Here is a 15876-nt window from a genome sequence, read left to right as displayed (position 1 = left end):
CCCATTTAGACCTTTGCGTCCCCTTGAACATCTATGGGACCTTTCTCATCTCCATTCGCCTATAGCCTATCACAGAGCAGAGTTATTTTTACGACACTATACAGTAGCACACCTATGCATGAGTCGAATTGAAGCTGCATGAATAGGCAGTATACTCGAGTATCACTAAAGTATCATTGCCTCTTTTATTACAGTGGATGAATACATTGCTATAGCTAAAGAGAAACATGGCTACAATGTGGAGCAGGTAATTATAACATGTATATAAATATTGAATTGATTGGTCATTGTCCAACTATTATAGTGAAAAAACCAAACTGTCTAAAATAAATGAATATAAAAACTACACCTGACACCTAGGGTCAGAGGTGGATACAGCAGAAAAGGAAAAACTGAGAAACAAAAACTGGGTACAGGTGGTCCCCAACTTAAGAACACACCGACAACCCGGACTCCTCTGCCCCCTGTGACCTCTGGTGATGGTCTTTGGATGCTGGTAATTTACAGAACTTTAGTCTAAGGCTGCAATGATCCACTGTTGGGTGTCTACAATGAAGATTTATTATTAATCCTTTGTTCCCTCGTCAACCCAAAATTTTAAAAATCCAATCGTCACAGGATCCCAAAATATTTTGGCTGGGGTTACACTAAATGTTCCTGTTGGAGCTTGCATACAAATTCAACTTCCACAAACCTATAGAACATATCTTGTACAGGGACTGCCTGTATTCACTTTGTTTAGGATAGTTTTTACATTTGCCCCCATGAAGGAGGAGAAAGCACAAATGGCAGAACACTAAATTTACAGGTGCGCCCTTTTTGGTCACTCTAGGGGGCAACATATACCCAGGCAACACTGGTCTGCACATTAGCTAAAATGCAAAGTCAAAAGCCTCCCACCTGATAAATGGTAATGTGCTATGTTTCTATGTATGTATGTAAAATGAATGCTCCTCTTTCCTTAAGGCCCTTGGCATGCTGTTTTGGCACAAACACAACATTGAGAAATCACTTGCTGATTTGCCCAATTTCACTCCTTTCCCCGATGAGTGGACGGTGGAAGATAAAGTCCTCTTTGAACAAGCCTTTAGCTTTCATGGGAAAAGTTTCCATAGAATCCAGCAAATGGTAAGATCCTGTGTGTTACTATAATATGACCCCTCCTTGACCATCATTACATGTCGAGCATGTTCCCCTCCTTCCCTACAGTAAAAATGATCTCTGACCTGCCGTAGCTGCATGAGAGAAAATCATCCTGTTGTTCCAGACCATCAATGTATGAAAATGGGGAATTTGAAAATATTTTTAGTTTTTATAATTACTGTTTCACCTCTTTCTTCTTTTACCCTAATTATGTGTAAAAAAGCAACAACAAAAAATCTTATGTAGCAACTAACCTTGATTTCACAATTCTGATAAAAATCTGCTTTCTGCTCTTCTGCAGGCAAATTAATCATGTGAATCTGATTAAGTTCCCAGCCTTTTTATAAAGTGTGTGTGCTGTATTTTGTGTGTTTACACATCATTTATGACTTTTGTTCCAATTTATAAATTTAGCTCCCCGATAAGACCATAGCAAGTCTGGTCAAATACTACTACTCCTGGAAAAAAACACGTTCTCGGACAAGTTTGATGGATCGGCAAGCAAGGAAGTTAGCCAGTAAAAATAATAATGGAGAAAGGTATTGTGTTTTATTGTATGATGTATTTGTAGGGTTGTTTTGAAAGGTTTAATTATGGGACGGTGGAAGGGAGTGTCCAGATGTGACCTAAAATCCCTGACTATTACAGAAAAAGCAAAAAAAATTACAGAAACCGAGCTTTGGTGTGAAATTAAAATTTGGAGATTTTACTCTTTGCAGCTGTATGTTGGGTGTCTTTTTTTTTTTTTTTTTTTTTTTTGGTCACCACGGATTTCCTTCAGATATTCTAGAAAATAAAAATCTGCAGTGCATTCCTCCATGGTGAACATACCATCCAAATATTAAGATATACGATCACATCATCTTCCAATTATTAATTTCATTTTTTGCAAAAACATTTACCTTTGCATTGACAGAGCAGTCAACCCATTCTAGTTTTTGGTTGTAGCATGAAATGGCGAAAAGGAATCTACTGATGTTTTATACATCATAAATACATATATATCATAAACACATATGAGGTATAAAACATCAGTAGGTTTATGTGCACACTAAAATCCCTTTCCGCCAACACATGCTTATTCCGCAACTTACAATGGGTTAACTTCTCTTTCAATACAAAGGTAAAATGTTTTTGTGAAAAGAAAAATGATTAATTGGTAGATGATGTGATCTTATGACACCCCCACAGTCATAATTTTGGATTAATTGCATCCTCTGTGGATCTAAATGCCCCTCTATTTTATTTAATTTTGGAAATGTATTCTTCTGTTACTTTTTCTTTTCCCATATTCACAGACTCTCGTATACAGATTGATTCTGTGTTTTTGTGTAAGGAGGCAGAGTATAAGTATTAAGAAAGATGCAAGTAAGGTCTGGTACACTGCACTATTTAGGGTCGTGACAAATATCCAATAAAAATATGGAATAATGAGCTGAATAATGAGGGTCCAACTGCTGTGCTGAGTCTCCCACTATTCTCCCAGCAATCCAGAGAACTGGCCTCTCCATCTTATTTATGGGAGTGTTCAAAACACAGTTTCTGACACTCGCATACATTTGAATTGAGCGGCAGGTTGAATGCCTCTGTTCTCTGGATTTCTGGGGGTCCCAGTTCTTGTGATTTCTTGGGGGGGGATCCCAGCTGTTGTACCATCACTTATCCTATAGATAGGAGATAAGGTAAATAAAATTGATGAGCAATTTGGATGCAACCCTCAGGACCACACCTTCAGTCAGCTGCTCAGCTCTCAACATAAGGGGTTTTCCCATCTAAACTATTTATGATGGGATCCACAGGATATGCAATGAATAGATGTGGGTCCTCCATCTTGGACCCGCACTTATTGTAGAAGTCTTTTGATTGTGTTTCCTCTGCTGGGCTCAGTGGGGCCACTCTCCATTCGACTTTCCTGGACTATACACTCAGTGCTCCCATAGAGTTGAAAAATAAAAAAAATAGAGTTTGGGAAAAAATTTCATTTTTTTTCCCCATAAATTGTGATCATTTTAGGCAGTATGGCGCTTATGGGGTTTTAGGAAACAAGAACCATCACATGCCAGAGGTCATACACTGATCTTGGATAACCTGATATGTTGTTTTTTTTGTAAATGATTTATGTTTCCATTTAGTGATGAGGACGTGGAGGAAGCACATCCAAAGGATGCAAATGATAGTGATTATGACCCTAAAAAAGAAGCAAAAAAAGAGGTGAGTTACGTCCTGTACATTATATGTGGTGGGAGATCACGACTCAGGCTCTTCATATAGAGTCTGCAGGTTGCTGTACTGACTAATATACTGTCAAGAAGTCACCTTGCGTTTCCCGGTGTCTCTTTTTTGAAGTAGTTACAGGAAAACTTGCTGTCTATATCTTGAATATCCTCACTTTCTATCCACACCGTAGTACGACGGGCATACATCGGCACGGCGGAGAGGAGCAGGGGATGAGCGCTGCTCACCCCCGCCCCTCTCCATAGGGAGATACGGCACCGTATCACGGGAAAAGATAGGACATGTCCTATCTTTTCACGGGCTACGGAGCGGTACGGTGCCGCACGTGTGGGGGACGTACAGGGCCGTGAGCCCATAGAAATGTATGGGGGACGTATATCGGCCGTACATACGTCGGCCGTATATACGTCCCCCATACATGTGTGTGAATGTAGCCTTTGGTCTGTCATCAGTAATTTAGAAATAAATGTTAATATTTGCTTTACAGAACTTTTTTTAATTCTTCCAAGCTGCCTCTGCTGCTCTCACTCTGCAGGAGGCGCTCACCTACTTGTGTACAAGTTGTAATACATTATAAGCAGCATCTCCTAATGTACAGCCACTGTGTGGACTGAGAAGGAAAAGGTGGGATGTAAAGCTCTGCCTGATGCAGATTTGGGCAGATGCTTCTCTAGTGCTGACAAATGCAATAACTAATACACCCTTTGCTTACCTGTTTGTTTTTTTTTGTTTGTTTTTTTTTTTAGCCAAGCGGAGAGCCCTGCATTCAGCCAGTCAAGGTTGCTCTTGGTAGGAGAGAGTACCAAAGTTTACAGCACCGTCACCACTCCCAGAGGTCTAAATGTCGTCCTCCAAAGGGAATGTATATAAGTAAGGATGATGTTGTAGCTGTCTCCTGTAGCCCTAACGCTGCCAACACCATTCTACGCCAGTTGGATATGGAACTGATATCTTTAAAGCGTCAGGTACGAATTTACAGCTGATAAATGTTTTTTTGTTTTTGCTTCTTTTGATCATAAAAGCACTTGCAGCAAGTACGGCTGATCAGACCTATTCATTATCTGACCTTAAACAGATTTATCATATATCAGAAATTATATTGGCCAGGCCTCGCAAATTTGGTGGTACTGACTGATCGTCTTCTGTGTACAGTGTCCTCCCATCTCTCCCCTGATTACTAAGTTTGGGGAGAAAAACACATCAATCATGTTTGGTTTCAATATGACCAATTTTTTTTATTCTTGGAGAGAGATGCTACAAGCAAAGATATCTGGCAGCAGTTTTCTTCTCGCTCTCTATTTTGTACATGTGTAAAGCCTGGGGAGAGATCTGCTGGCAGACCAAGGATTTGGCCATCAAGGGTCTCCTGTGTATGGTGACATCCATAGCTGTGCGAATGTGGGGGGCGAAAAACTTTTGCTGACATTTTTCCCTTTATGACAATTATTTGATTATGAGTGCGTAAAGGGTTGTCCCCCACAGGAAAACTAGCTCCATTCTCTGTGTAGTGGCCAGGCTTGGTAACTGCTACTTATCTTAGGTCCCAAGTGCTGGACCCCCACTGATTTGACATTAAAGAGGTTTTCCTATTAATGGCATATATCCCCTATTTGTGTGTGGAGGATCCACCACAGTAAGTACGGTAAATCAGAGGAATCAGAGGCGTCTCTGTATTTATAATATCCGGCATCGGATTTTCCTGTAAACCGGGATGGAAGTCCATAGATTGCTACAGAATTCCCCTAAACTTTCCTGCTTTTGGTGGCCAATGGACGCACAGTTCTCTTCAAAATCATGAACTGATTAGGGAGGTTTTGGTTGTGTCCAGTTTGTACAGCATATGTTTTCTTTCTTTGTATTTCTGTCCTGAGTGACTTGAGTTTATCGTTTCATCTAAAGGTTCAGAATACGAAGCAGGTTAACAGTGCATTAAAGCAAAAGCTGGAAGGAGGCATCGAAGAGTTCAAGCCAGCGGAGGTAACGTGAACGCCACAACTATGAGCCGAGAACAACTGTAGTGTAGCTGCCTCTGAGTTGTTGTTTTTTGTTTTGTTTTTTTTAAATTAATTTTTTCCCTTTTCTTTTACAGTTAAACCAGAAAATAAATGCCCGTTGGACTACAGAAGAACAACTTCTCGCTGTACAAGGTAGGTGGGTTTCCATGCAGGCATAGGGATCTGTTATACTGTGCTCGGCTTGTGAATATCCTGTCATTTATTGACTTCTAACTGTCCAATGCATGTGTTATATCAGAGGTTGGCTTGTTGTAACAAAACACTAACAGCAATAAGCCCTGTGAGCTTGTCTTGGATACAGATGGAGGTAGTCCTGCTAATATAATAGAACGAGATGAGTTTAAGCTGAAACCTGGTCATACCTCTATAACAAGCTTTTGTAGAATAAGACACTGCTTTGGGGTCAAGAAGGTCTGTGCATCGATGATATTAGTTTCTATTAGATTCTATTTCTGATCCACAGAAAGTCATATGATGTTGTGTGTATAGTTCTTGATCAGGACACTCTGCACCCAGCATCAGACTGTAGTAAAGAAGGCGCTACCGAAGGGAGATAAGCTACCGCCACTTATTCACCTGTACAAATTCAGAGGTTGTGTGAACGCAGCCTTAGACCACACAGTCAAGGGGGACGTTTGTCGGTCATCAGCAGGTGAGCATCACTCGCACCGCTGGTGACTTTAGAAGAAGCTTTGAAATCAGACAGGAAAAGGACCTGCTTTATCGTTTGTCGGCCCGGCCAGTCAGCTCATTTATGGGGCTGTGGAGTGTGGGGTTGTGTGAATGAGCTTGAAAGACTAAAGCCTTAGACTTAGACTATGGTCAGCCATGGCCTTCTTCCTTCTAAAATCAACTTTTTCAAATTATGCTAATGAGCCAGAAGAGCTTTGAGGGTGTTACCAGCGCCCCTCCATGATGTAGCTCCACTGGTTGTTACACTGTGCAGGAGCACGAACCCCCTCCCACTTTGTGAGATGACATCAGTCAGATGGAGGGTTGAAGTTCTGAAGGTGAATGGGAAGACGGTGTTACAACCTGTGAAGCTAAGCACAGAGGGGCTCTAATAACTCCCCTCCAGGAGCCCTTCAGGCTTAATAGCATGAAGGAAGGAGGCCATGGATAAGCCATTATAAGAAGATTACCACATCTATGAGCAAGTGTCCCTGGTTTATCTTGATGGATTTTTATATGGTAGATTTCCTTAAACAAGAGCCAGATAGTGAATTCACTCTTCGTGACATTGTTCAATCCAGACATAACAGATTTTTATTGTGCTTAAATTTTCTACTTGGAGAAATCCTTCAATTCAATGTAAACAAAGGTAAATAACCCCCAAGTCACATTGCCCCTTGTTGCAGTTTCCAAAATGAACCCAGTACTGGACACCTTGTTGGCTGGGGCTGGCAGACCTATAGCCGAAACCCACAGATGTATATGGGTGACCAAGGCTCAGTCTTGGCCAATCACCATGTGCTCCACAGCCTATAGCCCTAATGTCTATAGGATTATCCTTCTCTTCAGATCGCTAAGTCATTTTGTTTCATTATTTGTACAACTGTTCGGAATTTTTACTTCAGACCTGGTGTCATCATTGCAGTTTTGGCCTGTTTCACAAGCCAAAATGTGGAAAATACTAGGATGCTGTCTCCCAGTGACTTCAACTTGATACTGAGCAAAAATACTGTTAAATGAACGATGCTACACGCTAATTTCAGTGGAAACGTTGTCGGGAATAGTCTGTGGCACCGCGCCCCCTGCATCTATAGGGGATGGTCTGCAGTACCACACATGACCTGCATAAGGGTGTGGTGCTGTTTTTGACTAAATAGGGTAGTTGGGAAGGTGTGAAAGGAGAAGTAGAGGACAATGTGTGTGTAAAAGATATATATTATTCCTAAATGACTAGTAAGTATGTCCTGGTCATCGTAGGTTGCTTGTTGTCCAGTATGTACTGTTCCAAGAATGGGTGTGGATATTTACTAATCTAAAGGCGCCGGAAACCAGACGGCAAATTCCTTGTGCCAAATGGAATAACTAGATAGAATATTGGCAATTGATTTTTATTCCAGGTCATTGACTGTGACTAATGTCGAGCAGACCCGAACCACCAAGCTCAGGTTCGTACCAAACTTTGTGGATTCGGGTCTTCTAAACATCATTAGAAGTCCGGGTTCCGCTCATTTCATGTAAACAGATCTTGCCAAATTGGTCCCTGTCCCCACGGGGCTCACAATCTAAACAATCTACCAGTATGTTTTGGAGTGTGGGAGGAAACCGGAGGAAACCCACGCAAATGAAACATATTCTTTGGATAGTGCCAGCATTTATTCTACCGTCTAATAGTTTATTGATAATCTAGTAGAGAGACGGCTGTGTACACCTGGAAATGAGCTCAGCACTGAGTATTTATCCCCTTAGTGATTGGCTGCACGGTGAATGGGGGGGGGTCCTCAAACCAAAGAACGGGGGCCATAGCAACCGGAACCAGGTGACCAGTGCTGAAACATATACATTTTACCTTTTATGCGTCTTTTAAATCTGCTTGTAATTTTTCCTGTACACCCCATTCCAGCTATGTAGAAGTTATGTGAATGACCATGTTTGTTCCCAGGCGTAGCATTCAACAAATTCAGGGAAATCAGATACTGTACTCCTGACAATGACTGCAAATGCTATGTTGCTCTGGTACAAATTATCATAGGATAGCCCTGACGCCCTGACACATCACGTCTTGCCCTGGATCAGGTCACCTAGGGGCATAATGAAATTCTTCAGTAATATAGAACAGGATGGTAAGTCCATTGTCATAGCCTAAGGCCCCCAGCACATGTCCGTGTGCTCTCTACTAATTCAGCGTCTAGCACACGTCCTAAAGGTCTCGTACAAACTGCTTTGGTTTCCACATCTATGAGTTGACTGAGCTGTAAACCACAGAACAGGTCCTTTTTCTGTCCATGTTTGCAGCTCAGGTAGGTCTGTTCTATTATCATCAGTATAAGTGAACCACGGGTTCCTTGTTTGCAGCCCTTGAAAAGCATGGGTTACATAAGCTGCACTTTACTTGCCTTGTGGATAATCCCTGATTGTGCATCAAGTGATTCAGCAGTCCTGCTACTTTCTTTTGTTCTGTGTGCAGAATCATTTTTTGTTTACATGTCTGAGCTCTGCTGAATAGGAGGAGCTGTAGCAGGAGAGATACAAATCATCCTGCTCCTCCCCTCCGCTGTCAGTGAGGATGGACAGTGAATAGAGAGACATGGTGGGAGATGCAATGAGGTGAGATGACATGGTGGGAGATGCAATGAGGTGAGAGGAAGCTGTGTATGTATGCAAAGGGCATCATGGGGAGAACAGGGAAAGGCTGAAGCTATGGAAGAGGTAAGCACAGGTACGTTGACATGCAGAGATATGTCTAATAGAAGAGATTTATTGAAAAGTGTCCAACGCTTTTAATGGGATGGACAGAAGTGTGGACTATATTAGGGGAGGCAGTAGAATAAAATCGAACCTGTGTTGCCTCCCATCTGCTCTCCGTTATTGCACATAGCGTTTGGTCCCTATATGCAATGGCCTCATGCTGCGGGTGTAGGATCTGCAGTGAGTCAATTTATTGCTGTGGTTATGGATGCAAAAGTAAACATTCGGTAATACAGAAACAGTATGTGTGTGTATGTGTGCAGCTAGTCTAATGGCAATTAGGATATAAAGGCAAGTTAAGGATGAACTGTGATTACATGCAAAGGCTCAATCATAAAACGGAGGCGGTCTGGCACGTGCACCACTATGAATTAGCGTCAAATACTTCTTTCACATATATTGTGCCTCCCTCTTGTTATCAGTGGCCATCACAATGGTCAGACCGAGCTCAAGGTACATGATTTATACACTAGAATAGTATGTAACAGACCCGGGGATTGAGGGTTAATCGTAAAGGACACAAGGTAATTAATGGAAGAACTCACATATAGCTGTAGTAACAGAGAAGACCATGTCCTCCCTCATCCAGTACTCAGCAGTAATGTGCTCGGAAAGTATTTTTAGCGATGCAGCCGGTGCCTATTAGGAGGGTCACTAGCAATGTTCCCAGTGTTCTGGCGCCATATTCTGTCTGATTGTCCATCTCGTGCGCCGTAATTAGATCTCTGTGTAAATAATCTTGTACTGTCCTACAATGTAGAATTACAAGACCGTCATCTGTTCTCTCCTGCTCATTATGATATTAAAATCAAGATGACCTCAGCGTCCAGTGCCGTACGATGATATCCGTAAGTGGTAGAAGGGAAATGCATTGCATATAGCCATTGGTTAAAATGAGGGCTTACATAGGTGTTCATAGCATGGACGTCCTGTAATATCCTTACTATATATCTTTCTTCTGACATCTTCTGTATTCTGCAGCCTGGTGTAGATCGTTGTGGTGTACGTGTTGCTAAATCTACTTCCAGGGTAGACCACCAGAATCCACAATAAGAAGACGCTAGCCCACATTCTTGATCAGAAGGATCTCAACACACAATCTAGGGCTTCAGTTTCTATTTCTGCATCATACTGACCTCTAATTAGGGTACATACACAAGCATAGCACCGTGTGCTGGAGAGGAGGAGGAGGAGGTGACCCCTCCTCCCTCTATAGAAAACAGCGGCATACGGCTGCACACTTGCCGAAAGATATGTGTGGCACCCTATCCCCGCCGTGCCGCTATTGCTGGCTATGGGGACGTACATGCGTCCGTATGTACGGCCCCGCAGACGGCAGTGTGAATGAGCCCTTACTATGACTATTGTGGATGTGGGGCTCCTGATCGTTCTATCTTGCCAGACGATTAGTATCTTTACTATGACTGTAGGTCTGATGGAAGGTTTGTTGGAAATATTTTTGAGAATTTGCACCGCTCTAAAGTCAGATTCCCCATTACATAATACAGTCTCACCCAAATATCATGTCATAGGGAAACCCTTTCTAAATCATTGAGGGGGAGTCAAGAAGAAGGGTTAAAGCCCAGGCTGTTTTGACAATGGTATAAAAGTAAAGGTAGTTGCTATAAAACTTAAAGGGAATCGGTCACCACATTTGCAAATATACAGCTAGTGACAGGTTCCTGTAGAGCCCTATTAACTAACTTTTATATAAAATTGTTTTGCATACATCCACATAAATCACCTTTTATATTATATTATCTGGCATCAGAGGAGCCATGTCCTGCTCATCTGGCCCCTCCCATCTAATCCTCTCCGCCTCAGGGTTTTCTATAGTCTCTACCAATAGGTGAAACTAGAAAAAGAAAACTTTTGAGAGTAACCGCCCCTTTCATAAAACTTTTTACCTGTTATCGCATTAGAAGTATTGAGCGGTTGAGGTCTGGGATCGGAAGTGGCAAGTGAGAGCAGTTCCCCTGAGGTGGTAATGAACTTTCCTTGGAGAGAAGACCAGCGGTGTATGGGCTCTCAGATGTCTTTCCGTCGGTCTATCCCAGGAGAGCCATCCACAACTAAACTTCACTGACGTGTTAAAGAGAACCCGTCATGCAAAATAACCCCTTTAATCTAAATAGATTTTCCTAAACTACCATTAGAAAGCATTGTCTCTATCCCTTCATTGTCCCTCTACATGCCTGTAATCCTAAACAATGAGGTCCTAAAGCTGTATGCAAATGACCTGTGAAATGTCCAATGAAGCATTAGCATATTCAAGCTGTCCAGCTTATTCATGAGTGGGAGGCACAGCCACACCCCCAGTGCTTGACTGACAGCCTGTGCAATGCTGTGATGGCTGCTACATGTGCTTGGTGGTGGCCACGCCCCCTGCAGCTGCAGCCATGTTATAGCAAAACATGTCAGGTACTTGTGTAGCTGATGTCTGTGTATCACACATATGTATTAGGAGGATGCAGCATGTCAGCAGATGCAGCACACACACTAGCCATGCTTTACTATACATTACACACAGACATGAGCAGGGGGAGGAGAGGGGAGGGGTAACAGGGGTGACATCACTGCCTCTGACCATGTGACCAATCTCATTTACATAATAAAGAAATAATGATTTTACAATGAATAATGTATGAAATGACTAGATAAAGGCTGGGATGGGATCCTTGTGAGCTGCTCCAACAGGTAGAGGTGACAGGACTAGTGACACAGACCTGATGACAGGTGTCCTTTAAAGCTCAGCAACCTTGTAATGGGGCCTAGGAGAAATTTTTTGGAAGGCTTCAAGAAGTAAGTGGTTGCCACATGGAGTGTTGCGGATGGTTAAAACTATATTATATGAATGCATACACATTTTATAACTGCTGGACCATATTTGGGTGTCCTGGTATCCTGTATTTTTCCCTCCAAAGTGTTGAATATAATCTGCCACGCATAGTATAAGCCACTGCTGGTACATTGTTTACATACACTTGAAGGAGCTCTTACAGCAACTTCAGCTCTATGCATAGAAGGTTTTTTTTTTCTCCAAGTAATGATACTTTATATGCTAAACAGTCAGGTGGGTGGGCCAGGACCGCCCACCTGACAGTTTTGAGTCTAATTATCATTGTTTGAGAACGCTGGGTGCTAGAGGAGAAATTTCGACAACCCCAACAACTAATAATAGACGTGAAGAGTTGGTGCAGGTGGTGAAAGGTCAAAGGTGTAGGTTTGATGACGCCCCCATTTAAAGGCCGAGCGCCCTTGCAGATTTTTTTTTTTTGACATGCAAAGCACTGCATGAGTGGAACCGTCTTTGGTGAATGTTGTACTTTGCCTTCCAGGTGTCCGCAAATATGGTAAAGATTTTCAAGCTATTGCAGATGTAATTGGCAACAAGACTGTTGGTCAAGTGAAGAACTTCTTTGTAAACTACAGGCGTCGCTTTAACTTAGAGGAGGTATTGCAGGAATGGGAAGCAGAACAAGGAACCCAGGCCTCTAATGGTGATGCTTCTACTTTAGGGGATGACACAAAAAACACTTCTCATGTCCCATCAGGAAAGAGCACTGATGAAGAGGATGAGGTGTGTTTGTGTATCCACAGTATTGAGTTGAGAAATAATATATATCATTTTTTTTTTTCTAATTTTTTAATTTTTTTTTTGTCTTACATGACTTATTTATTTGCAAATAGATAATAAAAAAAAGGTAGAATACAACGCTGTTATAACCTTGGATGCTTTGTATACGTTTTTAGAACTAAAGATATTGATACAATTGAAAATAACATCCATACGTTTTTGTTTTTCCGTATGTAAGGTGAAATGTCCTGTGAAATGGTCTTGGTTTAAAGTCTCCCTTTTTTTTTTTGTTTTTTGTTCTAGACCCAGAGCAGCCAGACGGCACCCCCCACAGGCCAGTCTCCTCCAGCGCAGTCCGTAGCCCCGGCGCCGACCGCTCCGGTAACGGCCTTGAATCAGCCTCCGCCTCTCCTCCGGCCAACGCTTCCAGCTGCTCCGGCCTTACATCGGCAGCCTCCACCTCTGCAGCAGCAAGCGCGATTCGTTCAGCCAAGGCCGACCCTCAACCAGCCCCCGCCACCCTTAATCCGGCCAGCTAGCTCTTTGCCTCCTCGTCTTAACCCCAGGCCGGTGGTGACCACAAGCTCCGGTCAGCAGACGTCTATTATTGGGATTCAGACTGAAGCGCAGCCCACGATGCATTGATGCAAATCACTCAGTTCTCGAATGAAACCTGGAACTTTTTTTTCTTTTTTTGTTTTTCCTTACACGGAGCCATTCATGAAGCTGAGTCTAACGAACATGATCCAATGACTGTACAGCAAACACTAAACTGATCTAGAATGTATCGTAAGCTTTTTTATATAAATATATATATATATATGAGCATTCTGTAACCAAAGTGTTCTCTACGTTTGGGACTCATCTGTTACGTGTTAGCGTGTGTCATATTTCAGCATGTATGTGCTGACCATATGCAATAAACTACGCGTCAGTGAACTGTTAAGTATTTAGCTTGGCGAGGTGCTGTCTTCATATCAACCGTACGGTGCAATCGCCTACACATAGTGAAGGCAGCCATTTGTCTCGTACCTCCAGTGGTGATTACTTGTTTCCTAGTATTTTGTGAACTTTGGCTTTAACCAGTAATGTGGCCTCCACTATGTGTAGATGATCGGTTCATTTTTTAAGCTCTTCCTAGTTTATAAAACTGTAAAAGGGGTTGTAAACACAAAGATCCAAAAAGTGCAAAATTGTGTGCAGTATTTTTGGAGCGTGGTGTGGAAAATACAGCTCCCCTTTCACAACAAGAAATCCCAGAATTATTCATAATATATGTATTAAAAGCTAAAAGAAAATGATAAATAAAACACTTCTGACTCTTTGTACCAAACTAACTGAGCATTGGTAACAATATGGAGCGGGGTGTGGAAAGCTTGCAATTGCTTCCCCTATCACAGCAAGAAATCCCAGCATTATTTGTAACGTATTGAAATCTAAAAAGCAAATCATAAATAAAAAATTCTAACTCTTTGTTAGAAAGAAACGTTGGTGACAATATGGAGCGTGTTGTGCGAAAGTTTTTTAAAAATACTGCTTTCTCTTCACCTCTCGCAGCAAGAAATTGCAGAATTATCTGTAATATCTATTACAATCTAAAAGCAAATCATAAAATCTTCCAATTCATTGTACCAAAATAAGTACTGGGAACATTATGGAGCGTGGTATGAAAATGCAGCTCTTGTTTCCCCTCTCGCTGCAAGAAATCCCAGCATTATCAGTAATATGTATTAAACGCTCAAAAAAAAAAAAACCAAAACATTTCTAACTCTTTGTACCAAAATAAAGAAGCACTGGTAACAATATGCAATATTGGTCAAAAATGTGACTTGCAAAATTTAAATTTTGCATTGGATTTTGCCGTTTACAACCTTTTTAATACCTTTTTTGACTTGTTACCTTTTTGATTTATATTCATCATGTTGCAGAAAATGTGTTTTTGGGGATCCTACTACCCCCTGTTAGATATATGCAGTAACATTTTTGCTTTATTTGTATGTGTAAATTGTGACTTTTCTAAACTTTTTGAAATCCCTCAGAGCTGAGCCTCTCCGCCTCCCCCGTTCATGGCCGAGTTATGGGTAAGATGTGTTTCGGTCTGCACATATCGACGTCCGTGTTTAGGGGGGGGGGGTCATCCTATAGATGTATCATGCAGTTTTATTTATTATTGCTGTGTTTACCTCGATGTAATCTGATGAGTAGCGCCCTCGTCTCGTTCGTGATCGTCTGGTGTGAATCGTCCGCTGCGTTCCCCTGTTTACCGAGCGGGGATTCAGGTTTGTGTATTTTTTTTATTTTATTTATTGCATCGGCACTTAGTATTTAGACATTTTATAGACCCGCCCTGGTCTATATATATATACATAGAATTATACTTTTTTGTTGATTATTTAATTTTTTTAGGAAGTGCACTTATGTGATTTTTTTCAACTTTTTCCATTGTTGTCTTGTCTATCACCCGGTTTGCAGATTTTTTTTTTTTTTTTTGTAAATTCCCTTCCATACGGTGTTCTGTAATTTATAAGCTCAACTGTGTCATTGTAACTGTAAGTATTTTGCATAAAGCTTTGTCGTTTCTTATTATACCTAAACCCTCCCCTTCCCGTGTACATGTATTAAACGCTGTGTAAATAACAAGGGGGTCGGGTCTATATTTTGGTTTTTATTTTATTTTTATTTTTTTCTTTCCCTTCTGTCTTTTTTTAAATATGGCAAAAAATAAAAAAAGATAAATGATAATCGGAAGCAATTTGTTCATTTATAAGCAACAATTACCTCTCTCTCTCGTTAAAGGGATTGCCCAGGACTATCCTGATTCATTTCTGATTGAAGGAGTGAACCTTGAATCGCTGAACTGGACTTGGCATGTCTGTTCAGTTCATAGGTTCTAGGTCCAGGAAATCCTGGAAATGCACCGAGTTGCTCTTGGGCAAGGGGTTTAAAGGGGTTGTCCACAAATAATTGATATTGTTTGTGTAATGAAAAGTTATACAATTTTCCAATATACTTTCTGTATAAGTTTGTCACAGTTCTCTAGATCTCTGCTTGCTGTCATTCAACTGGAAGCTTCATGGTTCACTTACTGTGGATAATCACCAGTCACTGGTCATGTGATGTCACACAAGTACATGACTCGTCATAACACTTCGTATTGATTACTGTAAGGAGCCGTGCACCCATGTGACATCACATGACCAGGGATATAACGGGCCCTGCACCTGCGTGACATCACATGACCAGGGATATAACGAGCAGTGCACCTGTGTGACATCACATGACCAGGGATATAATGGGTTGCGCACCTGTGTGACATGACATGACCAGGAATATAATGAGCCGTGCACCTGTGTGACATCACATGACCAGGGATATAACGAGCCGTGCACCTGTGTGACATGACATGACCAGGAATATAATGAGCCGTGCACCTGTGTGACATCACATGACCAGGGATATAACGAGCCGTGCACCGATATTACATCACAT

The 15876-nt window shown here is 41.6% G+C and overlaps 1 protein-coding gene across 4 annotated transcripts in view; it reads left to right on the top strand.

Annotated features, from left to right (window-relative positions):
* The window catches only part of RCOR3 (REST corepressor 3), a 55031-nt gene extending 40834 nt beyond the window's left edge, over positions 1-14197 (top strand). For 3 of the 4 annotated variants that reach the window (XM_072140199.1, XM_072140197.1, XM_072140200.1), the window contains 9 exons: positions 195-247; positions 967-1128; positions 1558-1682; positions 3276-3354; positions 4125-4343; positions 5278-5355; positions 5468-5525; positions 12149-12390; positions 12691-14197. In XM_072140199.1, the coding sequence (XP_071996300.1) occupies positions 195-247; positions 967-1128; positions 1558-1682; positions 3276-3354; positions 4125-4343; positions 5278-5355; positions 5468-5525; positions 12149-12390; positions 12691-13032 (1358 nt within the window). In that variant the 3' untranslated portion in view covers positions 13033-14197. The remainder of the gene's footprint in view (positions 1-194; positions 248-966; positions 1129-1557; positions 1683-3275; positions 3355-4124; positions 4344-5277; positions 5356-5467; positions 5526-12148; positions 12391-12690) is intronic. The other variant, XM_072140198.1, reaches the window with a different exon arrangement.
* The last annotated feature ends 1679 nt before the right edge of the window (positions 14198-15876 follow it).

This window comes from Engystomops pustulosus, chromosome 3 (genome assembly GCF_040894005.1).
Source record: "Engystomops pustulosus chromosome 3, aEngPut4.maternal, whole genome shotgun sequence".
Classification (NCBI taxonomy): Eukaryota; Metazoa; Chordata; class Amphibia; order Anura; family Leptodactylidae; genus Engystomops; species Engystomops pustulosus.
The sequence above is the reverse complement of the archived record's forward strand: the minus strand, read 5'-3'. Positions and strand labels throughout refer to the sequence as shown.